The sequence below is a fragment of the Oncorhynchus nerka genome, linkage group LG1 (assembly GCF_034236695.1).
Source record: "Oncorhynchus nerka isolate Pitt River linkage group LG1, Oner_Uvic_2.0, whole genome shotgun sequence".
Taxonomy (NCBI): Eukaryota; Metazoa; Chordata; class Actinopteri; order Salmoniformes; family Salmonidae; genus Oncorhynchus; species Oncorhynchus nerka.
Window position 1 is genome coordinate 7,207,354 of NC_088396.1, and position 17,824 is coordinate 7,225,177.

Sequence of the window (17,824 nt, forward strand, 5' to 3'; positions counted from 1 at the left end):
ACATTCAATACTAAGTGCATGTTTTCTAGAGCCCACAAATGATTCCAAATATTTAAGAAGCTACTTCTATAGGATTATGCCTCTCACTTAATAGTAGGACACCTCTTACCCAAAACAGCACCATTCAAAAAGCTACAGTATATTTAGTGATTTAAAAGGGGTAATCTGTGATTGTTATATACCATTTGTTACTTTCAAATGAATGATACTGTACTGTATACTGTATATCCCCATTGATTATTGAAGAATATAACATACAAGCCTCATTAAGTTAGTTCAACTGTCTACTGACTAACCCCATCAGAACCCAAAATATAGGCTTGTTGGGAGGGGGGTTCTCAGATCTGCTGAATGAGACATGTCCCCCTTAAAGCAACAAGTCAAAGTTTGGGGAGTCTCTAAATAATGCTATTTTAACAATTATCCTATTTGTTTGTAATTCAATATTTAATGCTACAGTAGTAAATATTAAAATAAAAGTTTATTCCAAATGACATTAACCCACTCAAGCATGTTTTCAAGTAAAACCATGATAATAATCGAACAAGGGGGGGTGGGTCAAAATCAAAAGTAACAGTCAATGCAGATGGTCGCCACACCAGTTAAGTACTGAAGTGCATCTTCTCATGAACTGCACCATATTTGCCAGTTCTTTCTGGGAGATGTTACCCCACTCTTCCACCAAGGCATCTGCAAGTTCCCGGACATTTTTGGGGGGAATGGCCGTAGCCCTCACCCTCCGATCCAACAGGTCCCAGACGTGCTCAATGGGATTGAGATCCGGGCTCTTTGCTGGCCATGGCAGAACACGGACATTCCGATCTTGTAGGAATTCACGCAAAGAACGAGCAGTATGGCTGATGGCATTGTCATGCTGGAGGGTCATGTCAGGATGAGCCTGCAGGAAGGCTACCACATGAGGGAGGATGTCTTCCCTGTAATGCACAGCATTGAGATTGCCTGCAATGACAAGCTCGGGTCCGCGACGGACCCTCCACCTCCAAATCGATCCTGCTCCAGAGTACAGGCCTCGGTGTAACGTTCTTTCATTCGACGATAAACACGAATCCGACCATCACCCCTGGATGAGACAAAACCGCGACAGTGAAGAGCACTTTTTGCCAGTCCTGTCTGGTCCAGCGACGGTGGGTTTGTGCCCATAGGCGACGTTGTTCCCGGTGATGTCTGGTGAGGACCTGCATTACAACAGGGCTACAAGCCTTCAGTCCAGCCTCTCTCAGCCTATTGCGGACAGTCTGAGCACTGACGGAGGGATTGTGAGTTCCTGGTGTAACTTGGGAAGTTGTTGCCGTCCTGTACCTGTCCCGCAGGTGTGATGTTCGGATGTACCGATCCTGTGCAGGTGTTGTTACATGTACCGATCCTGTGCAGGTGCTGTTACATGTGGTCTGCCACCGCGAGGGCGATCAGCTGTCCATCCTGTCTCCCTGTAGCACTGTGTTAGTAGATTCACAGTACAGACATTGCAAAAAAAAATCCCTGGCCACATCTGCAGTCATCATGCCTCCTTGCAGCATGCCTAAGGGATGTTCACGCAGATGAGAAGTCAGTAGAAAGGCCTTTTTAGTGTCCTAAGTTTTCACAAATGTGACCTTAATTGTCTACAGTCTGTAAGCTGTTAGTGTCTTAACCTGTTGCTTCTACTCGGGACGCTTGCGTCCCAACTAGAGCTCTGGAAATGCAAATGCGCTACGCTAAATGCTAATAGTATTAGTTAAAACTCAAAAGTTCATTAAAATACACATGCAGGGTATCGAATTAAAGCTACACTCGTTGTGAATCCAGGCAACAAGTCAGATTTTTAAAATGCTTTTCGGCGAAAGCATGAGAAGCTATTATCTGATAGCATGCAACACCCCAAAAGACCCACAGGGGACGTAAACAAAATAATTAGCATTTCGGCGTTACACAAACCGCACAATAAAATAGAAAACATTCATTACCTTTCACCATCTTCTTTGTTGGCACTCCTAGATGTCCCATAAACACTATTTGGGTCTTTATTTCGATTCAATCGGTCCATATAAAGCCTAGATATCGTTATATGTAGACTGTGTGATAAACGAAAAAAACATTGTTTCAAAACGTAACGTCATTTTTTAAAATTCAAAAAGTCGACGATAAACTTTCACAAAACACTTCGAAATACGTTTGTAATGCAACTTTAGGTATTAGTAAACGTTAATAAGCGATAAAATCAGGAGGCGATGTAAAGATCATTAGCTGTCCGTCTGGAAAAATGTCCGGCTAGAAACTCAACGAAAATATCCGGTCCTAGACCGGAGGAGATACGGTGTCCTGCATGTGTTTGACCAAGAAAAAACTCGAAGGGAAATGACAAGACTCTAGACACCGTGTGGAAGCTGTAGGTACTGCAACCTCAGTCAATTAATTGTGGTTCACCTTTATCAATGGGTTCAAGTAGCGCATGGATATATTTTCCCATTTTCAGTGATCAGTTTTTCCTGTGCTTTCGATGTAAATGCCGTTCTGGTAAAGCCACAGCAGTGTTTTCTATCCACACAGACTAAGCAAATGCATATACTATATTCCTGGCATGAGTAGCAGGGCGCTGAAATGTTGCGCGATTTTTAACAGAATGTTCAAAAAAGTAGAGGGTCGACTTAAGAGGTTAACGACCGTTCCACGGGTGCATATTCATTAATTGTTCATGGTTCATTGAACAAGCTTGGGAAACAGTGTTTAAAACCTGTTGAGTGTAAGGGGCAGTATTTTGATGTTTGGATGAAAAACGTACCCAGATGAAACTGCCTATTTCTCAGGCCCAGAAGCTAGAATATGAATACAAGTGTCAGATTAGGATAGAAAACACACTAAAGTTTCCAAAACTGTCAAAATATTGTCTGTGAGTATAACAGAACTGATATTGCAGGCGAAAACCTGAGGAAAATCCAATTAGGAAGTGCCTCTTATTTTGAAACCTCCCCGTTCCATTGCATGCCTTCCCTCCATTTAAAGGGATATCAACCAGATTCCCTATGGCTTCCACATGGTGTGAACAGTCTTTATACATTGTTTCAGCCGTTTTTTCTAGAAAATGAGCGAGAACGATCACATCGTGTCAGTGGATGGCTGGGTGCCAGTAGAGTTTTGCATGCAACAGCTTGGAGCAGGCATTTTCTCTCTCTCTCCTATTGAAAAAGCTATGGTCCGGTTGAAATATTATCAATTATTTATTGTAAAAACAACCTGAGGATTGACATGTTTCTACGAACTTTACGGATACTATTTGGAATTTTCGTCTGCCCCGTCGAGCCTGTGGATTACTGAACATAACGCGCCAACCAAATGGCGGTATTTTGGATATAAAAATAATCTTTATGGAACATTTATAGTGTAACTGGGAGTCTCGTGAGTGCAAACATCCAAAGATCATCAAAGGTAAGCGATTCATTTTATTGCTTTTCTGACTTTCGTGACCAATCTACTTTGCTGCTAGCTGTTTGTAATGTTTTGTCTGCTGAGAGAGATGTCATTACATAAACGCTTGGTTTGCTTTAGCTGTAAAGCTTTTTTGAAATCTGACACACCAGGTGGATTAACAACAAGCTCAACTGTGTTTTGCTATATTGCACTTGTGATTATGAAAATTAAATATTTTTTGTAATTTAGTTTGAATTTGGCGCTCTGCAATGATCCCGCTTAACGGGATGGGTATGCCAAGAAGTTAAACCCTTTACAATGAAGATGAGTGAATTATTTGGATTTTTTATGAATTATCTTTGAAAAACAAGGTCCTGAAAAAGGGACTTTTTTGTTGTTGCTGATACATACATAATAGATCTTGTTAGGGAAGTGCTCCCGCTGTGGGAACATCAATCAGCGGAAATTTCAAGTGCGCCACGTATAGTTTTTGATAAAACTCTAACTTTCATTAAAATGCACATACAATGTACTGAATTAAAGCTACACTCGTTGTGAATCTAGCTACTGAGTCAGATTTGTAAAATGCTTTTCGGCGAAAGCATGAGAAGCTATTATCTGATAGCATGTATCCCCCAAAATACTGCAACGTCACCTAACGACAGATTTTGCGGTAGCCGGTCCTAACCAAAACGCAGAAATAAAATATAAAACATTCATTACCTTTGACGAGCTTCTTTCTTGGCACTCCTAGATGTCCCATAAACATAATTTTGGGTCTTTTTTCGATTAAATCGGTCCATATATAGCCTAGATATCGATCTATGAAGGCTGTGTGAACAACGGACAAAATAGCGTTTTCTAACGTAACGTCATTTTTTTTAATTAAAAAAGTCGACGATAAACTTTCACAAAACACTTCGAAATACTTTTGTAATGCAGCTTTAGGTATTAGTACACGTTAATAAGCGATAAAATTGATCACGAGGCGATGTAAATTCTATAGGTGTCCGTCTGGAAATAATGTCTGGGTAAATCTCAACCAAAATATCCGGTCGGATACCTGAAGAAATGGCTTGTCTCTTCTTCGTTTGACCAAGAAACAAATCGTAGGCAAATGACAAGACTGTTGACATCGTGTGGAAGCTGTAGGTATTGCAACCTCGACCTCATTTAATCTGGGTCACCTTTAACAATTGGTTGAAGAGGCGCATGGATATTTTTTTCCATTTTCAGTGATCAGATTTTCCTGCACTTTTCGATGAAACGTACGTTCTGTTATAGTCACAGCCGTGATTTAACCAGTTTTATAAACGTCTGAGTGTTTTCTATCCACACATACTAATCATATGCATATACTATATTCCTGGCATGAGTAGCAGGGCGCTGAAATGTTGCGCTATTTTTTACAAAAAGCTGCGAAAATTCGCAGCCTCCCTAAGAGGATTTATAACAGAACAGTTGTCTGTGATCACAGATTTCAGTGCTCTCACTGGTTCATTGTTTTACATCCCAAAGGACACCCTATTCCTTTTATACACTGAACAAAAATATAAATGCAACATGTAAAACGTTGGTCCCATGTTTCATGAGCTGAAATAAAAAAATCTCAGAAATGTTCCATACGCACAAAAAGCATATTTCTCTCAAAATGTTGTGACAATTTTTTTTACATCCCTGTTAATGAGCATTTCTCCTTTTCCAAGATAATCCATCCAGCTGACAGGTGTTCCATATCAAGAAGCTGATTAAACATGTTTTTTTGTGTGTGTTTTTTTACAAATGTGTGCCTTGTGCTGGGGATAATAAAAGGCCACTTTAAAATGTGCATTTGTCACACAACACAATGCCACAGATGTCTCAAGTTGAGTGTGTGTGCAACTGCATGCAGGAATGTCCACCGAGAGCTTTTTGCCAGTAAGTCCAAGTGCCGTTGCCAATTTGGCAGTACGTCCAAATGGCCTCACAACCACGTGTAACCACGCCAGCCCAGGACCTCCACATCAGTCTTCTTCAACTGCTGGATCGTCTGAGGGGTCTGGGGTGGTGCTGAGGAGTATTTATGTCTGAGTTTCTCCCCACAAGGGCTTTATACCAATCTAATTGGCTGGGCCTTGCTCTCCAGTAGGTAGTCCTATGCCCTCCAAGGCCCACCCATAGCTGCACCCCTGCCCAATCATGAAACCCATAGGCCTACTTTATTTCAATTGACTGATTTCCTTATGAACTCAGTAAAATCTTGTAGGTGTGGTAGAGACGTTAAGGCAGGGGTGTCAAACTCATTCCACAGAGGGCCGAGCGTCTGCAGGTTTTTCCCCCTTCAATTAGGTGAGGGGAGTTTATTAGTGACATTAAATCAGCAATTAAGTACAAAAGGGTGGAGTGAAAACCCAGACACCCAGCCCTCCGTTGAATTCTACAGAGAATACGCAAAGAGGGCTGACAGTGTGGTGCAATGTCATTTTTGACCCAAAAGGGATGGCTCCTTGGAAAGGAAGTCCCGCCCGTGTTTCTAGTATCCATGGTTGTTTAAACAAAGAGATGGACGTTCTGCTACTTCACTTCTACTACTTGCACGCTTCCTTTGTGCTTTTATTTCTAGATTTGTTATGCGCAATTATGCCTGTCTATTCAGTTTTTAGGAGTGTCTGTGCCATCATAGATTAGCAAGTCTAGTTCAATCATCTGAAAATAGACACTGGTGTGTTTGCTAATTAGATTGAAATCAGTTAAATTGAGTAAACATTTTAACTCAAAAAGGAGCCCATAGAGATGGTTTAAGAGTGCTTGCAATCTGCTATTCCCTGAGGGCCCATCGACAGGTGGTTCATCACCTCCAGGCCGTTCTGACCAACAATCAATGCACCTTCCAAGCCCACCCTTGCCCTCTACCCTGCATCTCCCTCAACCTCCGCCCCATCTCCCTGACCAGGCTCAAATGGCCAGAAGAGGAAGACTGGAGGATCCTTTGGACACGGACATTACACAGAGGGTGGATGACTTAAAGAAACAGCAGTGTCTAGTAAAGGCCATCTATGACATCCTGGTACCGTGGATAGGGTCTATTCATGATACGGATTAACACCAGTAACCGGGATCCTGGGACCACTAAACATTTTCCCAAAAAATGTCATTTCCCCAGGTCGTGTCATCACAACATTTTCACCCCAATGCAATTCAATGAAGTACATTTTTTATTTCACCTTTATTGAACCAGGTAGAGCAGTTGAGAACATGTTTTAAACAAACGTACAGTCTAACACAATAGAAAGATCTACGTAGATGACCTGGAGCCAGTGGGTTTGGCGACGAATATGCAGTGTAAAGGCCAAATCAAGACATGAACGAGCATCGCTTTGCGTAGATGCGATAAAAAATAAGCATCTAAAGGCTTGTGTGAGATGAGACTTAAGTAAATAGACAGAATTCCTGAGATAAAATCCCTTTGGATAGTGTAATAGAGTTCACCCTGATACAAGTTACCACAGAGATCATCCATATAGATAGCTTCAGAGTTATCCTCAGTGAAGATTCATATACACTGAACAAAAAATGCAACATGTAAAGTGTTGGTTCCATGTACTGAAATAAAAGTTCCCAGAAAAGTTCCATACGCACAACATTTTCCATTTCTCTCAAATGTTATGCACAAATGTGTTTACATCCCTGGTAGTCAGCATTTCTCATTTGCTAGGATAATCCATCCACCTCACAGGTGTGGCATATCAAGAAGTTGATTAAACAGCACGATCCTGACACAGGTGCACCTTGTGCTGGGGACAATAAAGGCCACTAAAATGTGCTGTTTTGGCACAACACAATGCCACAGATGTCTCAAGTTGAGGGTGTGTGTAATTGGCATGCTGACTGCAGGAATGTCCACCAGAGCTGTTGCCAGATAGAGAAATTAACATTAAACTACCATAAGCCGACAACACTGTTTTAGAGAATTTGGCAGTATGTCCAACCGGCCTCAACTGCAGACCATGTGTAACCACGGCTAGCCCAGGACCTCCACATCTGGCTTCTTTACCTGCGGGATCATCTGAGACCAGCCACCTGATAGCTAATAAAACTGTGGGTTCGCACAACCAAAGAAAGTCTGGACAAACTGTCAGAAAGCATCTCAAGAAAGCGCATCTGCGTGCTCATCCTCACCAGGGTCTTTACCTGACTGCAGTGTGGCATCGTAACGGACTTCAGTGGACAAATACTCACCCTTGATGGCCACTGGCCCACTGGAGAAGTGTGCTCTTCACGGATGAATCCCGATTTCAACTGTACCGGGCAGATAGTGTGTATGGCATCGTTGTGGGCGAGCGGTTTGCTGATGTCAATGTTGTGAACAGAGTGCACCATGATTGCGGTGAGTTTATAGTATGGACAGGCATAAGCTACGGATAACAAACACAATTGCATTATCACGATGGCAATTTGAATGCACAGAGATACGTGTGCGAGATCCCGAGGCTCAATGTCGTGCCATTCAACCACCGCCATCACGTTTCAGCATGATAATGCATGGCCCCATGTCGCAAGGATCTGTTTACAATTCCTGGAAGCTGTAATGTACAAGTGACCAACAGACGCATATCTGTTAACGTCATTTAATTATTTCCAATATGTTTTCATTAATTAAATTCACTTAGTCTATTTTCTGAGAATTTGTAAGATTCTTGTTTGCATAAAATAGACGGAGACCAGTCTTATCAATAATAGATAACAGTATTTATTCTCGGAGCGCGCTACCATGTTACCACGAACAACAGTTTGTATACAAAATATGGCGTCATTGGTGAATGAATCTCCTCCTACCGACCAAGACAGAGCAACTATAAAAGTTCATTCTGACCCACTAGCACACACACAGGACACACAACATAACTGAATTAACTCTTGACCCCTCACCATTATCGATCACCACTTAGCTGACAGTTCTAGTTAACAGAAAACCTAGGAATGCACTTATTGCCTTATCTAAAACACCCCAGAGCTAAGTTTCGTCGGTTCAACCATAGGTTAACGACCCTATCTGCTTACTTAACCCAGAACCCATTCCTCCCCAGACTAGTTGGTATGGTGTTCATTATGTTTAATTACTCCTTGTTCATGCCACATAATCCCCCTTCTTTATGAACTAACATTATTATTCAGATATTGTAAAACAGGGTATAGTTTACATAGTTACAGTTCTATTTAAAATGGGGATATTGTTTAGTCATTTACTCGTAAAATTCCTAACAATATCTGTATTTCCAGTCATGTGAAATCCATTGATTAGGGCCTAATGAATTTGGGTGGGTAGGCCTATGCTCCCCTGACCAGTCGTGAAATCCATAGGCCTAATTTATTTATTTCAATTGACTGATTTCCTTATATGAACTCTACCTCAGTAAAATCTTTGAAATTATACAGTAATAGAGATACATTTTGGCCGACTCGTACTTAGGTATAGTCCTTTGGGCTTTCCTTGTGTTCCTGGACCATTTTCCAATGCAGCTCCAGGTGACAGAGCCTACACAGTCCACCAGCATCCTGTCAAAAGGTTTGTCAAAAGCAGGAATAGGCTGAACACGTGCAACCGGTACAGTTTGGTTTACCCGTCCGTTGGCAAGCGTGACAAGATTTACAGTAAACCAACATCCTGTTTCAAACCAGAAGAAGTTACGTCACATACGGTCATATGTCTTTCTGACGCCATACTACCATCGCGAGGTAACCTCAGTGTAACTGGAACATCACTGAGATGCACTGGGCCAATCGTCTTGCCAACAAATGGCGTGTCAAAGTAGTCAACACAAACTTAATCAAACGCCTCTGGACATACAGTATCTCAACAAAAAGAGTGGCTAGCTGTGCCACTAGAGATTCTGGGCTCGAGTCCAGGCTCTGTCGCAGCCGGGAGACCTTTATGTAGAATCTCAAGGAGGATTTCCCACAAATGCAGCCAAATCAGAGTTCATCTTTAAGAAAAATGCACTGCTTCAGAGTAATTTTAGCATCTACAGAAAAAATCTGGGGCACAAGATCCCAGACAAGACCTCAATTTGTTTTTACACTCCCCAATAACAAACCCCAAATCATCTATCAACAAAAAAGGTAACTAGTAAATGAGTCACTAACAACCAAAACAAAACAGGTGGGGTTTTAAAATGGGTTGTCAAAAGCATCCATGGGGGTGCTGGCCAAACAAACTTGAGTTACTAACACCCACTAGATGTACCTGATATCAGACAAACTAAAGGAAAAGAAAACACCCACCAACTTTTTAGGGCATAAAAACAAAATTTAAAACACTAACAACTTAATTAGGACATGCTAAATAGCCATGTAGCTCTTCCAACATCTCTCACACCCCTTATTTCTTTGACACTGCAGCTCTTAAATATCACCTGTGCCAGCACAGGTGAAACTAATGAGGCGACAGGTGCAACACATCCTAACCAACGAGGATGATTCCAATCAGTGCACGTCCATACTACTCATAGAGAGATATAGAGGACTCATCTTTGTATCTGTGCCATTATAGCGTCTTTGACAGCATGGGCAGCGCCATTGAGGCTATTTCCATTTTAAAAGTAGTCAATTTTCTTCTTCACGATTGGCTGATCCCTTCTGGACACGATGCCAACAGGGTCACCAGGAGGGATCAGCCAATAAAGTTTGAAGTCCCACCCAGTTGACTACATTAAAATGGGTAAAACCCCCAATGGCACTAGAGGCCTCTATCATTCTCTATGGCTCAACTCAATTTCTCCTTTCACTCCCTCATGGCAGATCCCCTCTCTCTCTCCTCTCTCTCTCTCCATCTCTCCTCTTCTGTCTGCAGCTGGAGCCTTTGATTACTTACACTTGAAATGATAATGACATCATAAAAGAGCCCAGCTGCTCCATTTTGCACCGAGACATCACACACAGCCCGATGTGTGTTAAAAACAGAAGAACGAAAGGGATTCTAACATCTCCTAAACATGTACATGTGGAGTGGCTGTGGAGCATGTAAAGTTTAATGCATGAGTTGAATCAGCTGTGGGGTTGTTCCCACTAATGAAAGATGATCCATTCTCATTGTTGGATACTGAGCCTATCAGTCAGAAACTGGTCATAGGGCAGTTTGAGCAAATGCCTAAAAGACTGGTCCATCCCAGGCCGGGATGGACCTGGGATGGACCATTGATCTTGTAGACAATGCAGCTTGTAGCGGCAAAGTTGATTGCATTCAAGGTAAACACAGCAGATGTCGGCTCAATTTGAAATTACCTTTAAATGTCAAGTGTACTTTAAAGCGTTTTCGGATTAAAGCCAGGCCTTAAACCAAGCCGGCCTTTCTAAAAATATTAATCTGATATTTGCAAATGAAGGAGCATCGTGTGGATTAGGCATCCACAACACCAAAATCTGTTAATATTCATATCAGAGTGGGATCAGGTCTTTATCCATCTGAACTAAATTAAATAACAGAACAGATTCCTCTGACTTTGAGCGCAAATAGCTCTTCAATCGGTGACGTCACTCGCTCTGAGACCTTGAAGTAGTTGTTTCCCTTGCTCTGGAAGAGCTGCGGCTTTTGTGAAGAGATAGGTAAGGATGCTTCGTGGGAGGCAGTTCATGTGTGCAGAGGGTCTCTGGTTCGAGCCCAGGGAGGAGTGAGGAGAGGGACGGAAGCAACACTGTGTTACGTGTGCACTTGGTGAAAATGACAATAAGTACAATATCAATCTGGAAACCCATTGCACTTATAGCCGATAATAACCCACTGCTTTGATAATGTGGTTTTCACTCTAGGTCTCAGAGCTTTTTCCGTGGCACAGACGTCAGTTCGACATCTAGTTTTCATTTATATTTGATTGAGTTGTCAACTAACATGAATCTAAGGGAATCAACAAAAATCTGAACCATATCATTCGATTTGGGTTGTTTAGTGGAAGAAAGCCAACAATAAAAAATGTATGTCATCCGGTGGAAAATCATAGTATATTTTTGTTGAAATTATGTGGAAACAGCTTTCAAATCAAATCACATTTTATTGGTCACATACACATGGTTAGCAGATGTTAATGCGAGTGTAGTGAAATGCTTGTGCTTCTAGTTCCAACAGTGCAGTAATATCTAACAATTCCACAACAACTACCTAACACACAAATCTAAGTCAAGGAATGGAATAAGAATATGTACTTATAAGATGCAATAGATGGTATAGAATACAGTATATACACTACCGTTCCAAAATTTGGGGTCACTTAGAAATGTCCTTGTTTTTGAAAGAAAAAGCACATTTTTTGTCCATTAAAATAACATCAAATTGATCAAATGTATACAGTGTAGGCATTGTTAATGTTGCAAATGACTATTGTAGCTGAAAACGGCAGATTTTTTTATGGAATATCTACATAGGCGTACAGAGGTCCATTATCAGAAACCATCACTCCTGTGTTCCAATGGCATGTTGTGTTAGCTAATCCAAGTTGATAATTTTAAAAGGATAATTGATCATTAGAAAACCCTTTTGCAATTATGTTAACACAGCTGAAAACTGTTGTTCTGATTAAAGAAGCAATAAAATTGTCCTTCTTTAGACTAGTTGAGTATCTGCAGCATCGGCATTTGTGGGTTGGATTACAGACTTAAAATGTCCAGAGACAAAGAACTTTCTTCTGAAACTCATCAGTCTATTTTTGTTCTGAAAAACTAAGGCTATTCCATGCAAGAAATTGCCAAGAAATTGAAGATCACTCTCAACGTCAACAGTTAAAAGGCGACTCCGGGATGCTGGCCTTCTAGGCAGAGTTCCTCTGTCCAGTGTTTGTGTTCTTTTGCCCATCTAAATCTTTTCTTTTTATTGGCCAGTCTGAAATATGGCTTTTTCTTTGCAACTCTGCCTAGAAGGCCAGCATCCCGGAGTCGCCTTTTAACTGTTGACGTTGAGAGTGATCTTCAGTTTCTTGGCAATTTCTTGTTGACGTTGAGACTGGTGTTTTGCGGGTACTATTTTAATGAAGCTGCCAGTTGAGGACTTGTAAGGCGTCTGTTTCTCAAACTAGACACTCTAATGTAGGGGTGGCAGCGTAGCCTAGTGGTTAGAGCGTTGGACTAATAATCGAAAGGCTGCAAATTCAAATCCCCGAGCTGACAAGGTACAAATCTGTCGTTCTGCCCCTGAACAAGCCAGTTAACCCACTGTTTCTAGGCCGTCATTGAAAGTAAGAATTTGTTCTTAACTGACTTGCCTAGTTAAATAAAGGTAAAAAATGTACTTGTCCTCTGGCTCAGTTGTGCACCAGGGCCTCCCACTACTCTTTATATTCTAGTTAGAGCCAGTTTGCGCTGTTCTGTGAAGGGAGTAGTACACAGCGTTGTACAAGATTTTCAGTTTCTTGGCAATTTCTCGCATAGAATAGCCTTCATTTCTCAGAACAAGAATAGACTGGCGAGTTTCAGAAGAAAGTCCTTCGTTTCTGGCCATTTTGAGCCTGTGATCGAACCCACAAATGCTGCTGCTCCAGATACTCAACTAACATAATTGCAAAATAGTTTTTCTAATGATCAATTAGCATTTTAAAATGATAAACTTGAATTAGCTAACACAACGTGTCATTGGAACACAGGAGTGATGGTTGATGATAATGGGCCTCTGTAGATATTCCATAAAAAATCTGCCATTTCCAGCTACAATTGTCAATTACAACATTAACAATGTCTACACTGTATTTCTGATCAATTTGATGTTATTTTAATGGGCCAAAAAATGTGCTTTTCTTTCAAACACAAGGACATTTCTAAGTGACCACAAACTTTTCAACGGTAGCGTACATATGAGATGAGTAAAGCAAGATATGTAAACATTATTAAAGTGGCATTATTTAAAGTGATTAGCAATACATTTATTAACGTAGCCAATGATTTTGAGTCTCTGTGTAGGTGGCAGCCTCTCTGTGCCAGTAATGGCTGTTTAACAGTCTGATGGCCTTGAGATAGAAGCTGTTTTTCAGTTTCTCGGTCCCTGCTTTGATGCACCTGCACTGACTTCGCCTTCTGGATGGTAACGGGGTGAGCAGGCAGTGCCTTGGGTGGTTGTTGTTCTTGTTGATCTTTTTGGCCTTCCTGTGACATCGGGTGGTGTAGGTGTCCTGGAGGGCAGGACAACAGAGTCAACCAGTCTGTTCCCAGTGCAGAATTCACCCTGGTCACCAACATGATGAGATAACATGAGTATGATTGGTGTTATAGGCTCGTATTATGGCTCTCCACAAAATGTAAAAGTAATGTATGTGATGTACAAAGTTTGAAAACTCTGCAATCGGATAGTAAAGAGATGTGATTCGGCAATGATTGATGCTGTTCAATGTGAAACGTTCTTTTTCATATGTGTATTCAGCGAAGGAACTTAAATGAATTGAAGGGAGTCATCTATACAGAATATTTGTATAGAAGAGAATCTTCTGATCATTCAAGAACATATTTCGATGAAGAGATCATTTCTATGAAGTGACACACGAGTTCCCAACTTGACACACCACACATGACAGTCTGTCGCAGAGCAGCGACCCTTGAGCGGTTTTGGGGTTATGTACCTTGATCAAGGGCACAATGGCAGTAGGTGTCACCTGGAATGCTGATGCTCACTCCCACCAGATTTCTCTCGACAGCCCTGTATTAGAACCTGCAACCCTCTAGGGGTAATGGCCCCTCTCTCTAGAAATAGAAACCACTTATGGTTAGGAAAGATCCAGCACAGTGTCTTCAGTCAGTGTTAAACTTAGCATAGACAATATGTTAGAATTGCAGAAGACTTTATTTCAGTATCTGAACAAGTTAACAAATATGCAACGCAACAAAACAAATACATATTTTTGGGCAATCAGACTACTGTGGAATGAAGTAGAAAATACATTATTTGATAAAGCAAGCCTCTAATGAATGAATTACGCTGACTAAAATGCTGTAAAATAATACAATAATGTTCTGCCATGTCTATACGCTGTTGTATTAACTTTATGGATCACAAAGTGGAGTCTGATGGGGGTTAATTTAACATTGTCATGCAAATTGAGACAGGGAGGAATGCTTTGATTGCCTAGTCTCGCACAGATAAATAACCCAATTTCATTACAACACCATTATTACTACAGGAATTTGCATTTGTCAGCTCGGCAGAGATGTGGTCTTAGTAGGCTAATAATGCAAGTTATTTCAGGTCAATATAGGCTCTGTAGAAGTTCTAGTACACAAAATAAAGTAGAAATACATGTATGTCTATTACTCTTGGACATTCAAAATCATCTCTTACGTAAATCAACTCTATGTATTTTTTCACAAGACTAGATTCAGAAAACAATACTGAAGGTTACCAGTCAGTGGCAGGGAACCATGGTGACCGGTCTATGAAATAACTGAAAGGTGGCATGTATACACTGAGTGTATAAAACATTATGTTTTTCCATGACATAGACTGACCAGGTGAATCCAGGTGGAAGTTACGGTCCCTTATTGGTGTCACTAAGTCCACTTCTAATCAGTGAAGGGGAGGAGACAGGTTAAAGAAGGATTTTTAAACATTGAGACGTGGATTGTGAATGTGTGCCCTTCAGAGGGTGAATGGGCAAGACAAAATATTCAAGTTCCTTTGAATGGGGTATGGTAGTAGGTGCCAGGTGCACCGGTTTGTGTCAAGACCTGCAACACTACCTGGTGGAAAATGCTCAACAGTTTCCCGTGTGAATCAAGTGCATGCGTATGTTTACATATTCCTATTGGTTGGTTGAATTTACATATCAATAAGGTGCTATGCCATTGGTCATGCTTGCAGATAGGAGATTGCGAACGTCAATTCTTCCTAGTCTGATATTGCTATACAAGCAGTAGGTCACGTTCTGAAATACTCTATCCTATTTTCATATTTACAATGTGTATGAGTTCACTATGTACATTTCTAGATAGATAGATAGATAGACTGAGTACACCTTCCTAATATTGAGTTGCACCCACCCTTTTGCTCTCAGAACAGACTCAATTCGTCGGGGCATGGACTCTACGAGGTGTTGAAAGCGTTCCACAGGGATGCTGGCCCATGTTGACTCCAATACTTCCCACAGTTGTGTCAAGTTGAATGTATGTTTTGTTTATTCCATGTGTAACTCTGTGTTGTTGTATGTGTCGAATTGTTACGCTTTTTCTTGGCCAGGTCGCAGTTTCAAATGAGAACTTGTTCTCAATTAGCCTACCTGGTTAAATAAAGGTGAAATAAAAAATAAAATAAAACAGTTGGCTGGATTTTCTTTGGATTGTGGACCATTCTTGATACACACGAGAAACTATTGAGCATGAAAAACCAGCAGCGTTGCAGTTCTTGACGCCTGGAACCTACTACCATACCCCGTTCAAAGGCAAATACATCCTTTGTCTTGCCCATTCACCCTCTGAATGGCACACATACACAATCCATGTCTCAATTGTCTCAAGGCTTAAAAATCCTCCTTTAATCTGTCTTCTCCCCTTCATCTACACTGATTGAAGTGGATTTAATAAGTGACATCAATAAGGGATCATAGCTTTCACCTGGATTCACCTGGTCAGTCTATGTCATGGAAAGAGCAGGTATCCTTAATGTTTTCTATCATTTGTGTATATATATGTGTGTGTGTGTTACCTGTTAGATATTGAGGGCTTCCTGGGGTGTGCTTTTGTATGTCATTGCTGTAAGAGCAAGTTAGCTAGCATGCCCTATTTGTAATGGTCGCTCCCTGCTAATTCACAGTTATTTCCATGCTAAAAGACAAAATCACTAATCTACAGCAATCAACATATTATTGTCCGGCACATCTAATGTGCTCCTTTGTGTCTATCGTCAGAATAAACACCAATCTGGGATCGCTGGCTGGACAGTCCTTTCTTTACAAACACAACTCAAGAGATTTATCAAGGATGACACGTCTTCTTGTCTTCATGGGACATCTGTTACATGTGCGTGTGTGTAAAATGTCCTTCAATTCATTCATTCAATAGCCATCTCCACAAGGAAAATTAACATATGATAACATCCGGAATTCTAGGTTAGTGTGTATTGACCTATAGTCTGTGGCTATTTCCCATTAAATATGTAAAGAGATTTTAAATAATGACATTGAATAATATATGCTGGAGACAATGTCAAAGATCAAATATGCAGGCCCTATTCTCTTTGTGGTAATTATGAGATGTCTATTTACACGAGTAAACACAAAACAGTAATTTTCTGTTGGCAGTGGGTGGGCTCAGGTGGTGACCATGTTAACATTTTAGTCCCGACAGAACACATACTCGTTATAACTCGTCCAGATTTTATCCTCGTTTGGGTCATTGCTGGTGTAGGCGCATGTGCCCGTGGAGCTACAAGCCACCATGTGAAAGCCAACCTCGGTCAGCTTGTCAAACGCCTGCTCAAGGAAATTGAATTTCAGGTAGTAACGGGACGTATACCTCTCCGGTGGCCGGTCGGGGTCCCTGCTCTCATTCAAAGTGTCCCCGAACACTTCTTTGGCAAGGGAAGTTTTCCCGCACACCGTGATGCGCGCCACTCTCCTGAACTTGGCGTCGGTTTGGATATCTCTCCCTATAGTGTACGATCCCCGGTATCCAATTGTGATGTAGCCCGACTTTCTGGACTCCATAGACTGGGAGCGAGCGCTGCTCATTGCAGTCATCATGCGCAAAGTTTCCATGCCAACGCTGGAGGACCCGGTGCCGCACTGAAGCGCACCCTCCTCGGTGTCGCTCGGGCAAATCTCCTCGTTGATGGAGTTCTCTTTGCTCATACTGGGGCTCAGGCGCTTAGACAGGTCCCGCAGCTGGAAAAACTCAGCCTCCCTCTGCAGCCGGCTTTTCTCGGGGAAATAATCAGGCAGCACCAGGTTGAGGTCCCGCAGGTAGTCTAAAATATAACGGAACAAGAAACCGTCCCTGTCCAAGAAGTAGCGCCCTTTGCCGTCTCGCGCCAGGTCCTTTGGAGCCTTCTTGCTGAACATGGTCCAGAGGAGCGAGTCTGGAACGGCGACCAAAGTTATGTGCCGTGTCACATACACCTGTCCCCCGACATTCAGTTCAATTATCTCAGAGAATGGGGACCCAGACTCGGCTCGATTTGAGCTCCCCCACTCTGTGTCCGTCATTGCCATCTTTACGCGCAGTTCTGTGTACTGTCACCGACTGGAATCCCTATAATAATGAGACAGAAAGTCTAGCGGTTTGTTTATGTAATGCTGTGCTTGCGGGGGAGGAGAGAGTAGACAGCTGATTTGAATGATGACTGTTAACTCTTTACCAACAATAGACCTACAGTAGGCCTAGTCTATGACTGCATTCTATGACAATGGTGAGACTAGGGGAGACAGGACCCAATGGGCACATATGTCAGTTTAAAGTTTAGTTTTGATTTAAATTTGAT

General features: G+C 41.7%; 1 protein-coding gene across 1 annotated transcript; it reads right to left on the reverse strand.

The window, feature by feature from the left end:
- Positions 1-16,298: 16,298 nt before the first annotated feature.
- kctd12.1 (potassium channel tetramerisation domain containing 12.1) lies at positions 16,299-17,579 on the reverse strand. The gene has a single exon (XM_029662111.2). The coding sequence runs from the start codon at positions 17,553-17,555 to the stop codon at positions 16,680-16,682; it is 876 nt and encodes a 291-aa protein (XP_029517971.1). The 5' UTR covers positions 17,556-17,579; the 3' UTR covers positions 16,299-16,679.
- Between the last annotated feature and the right edge of the window lie 245 nt (positions 17,580-17,824).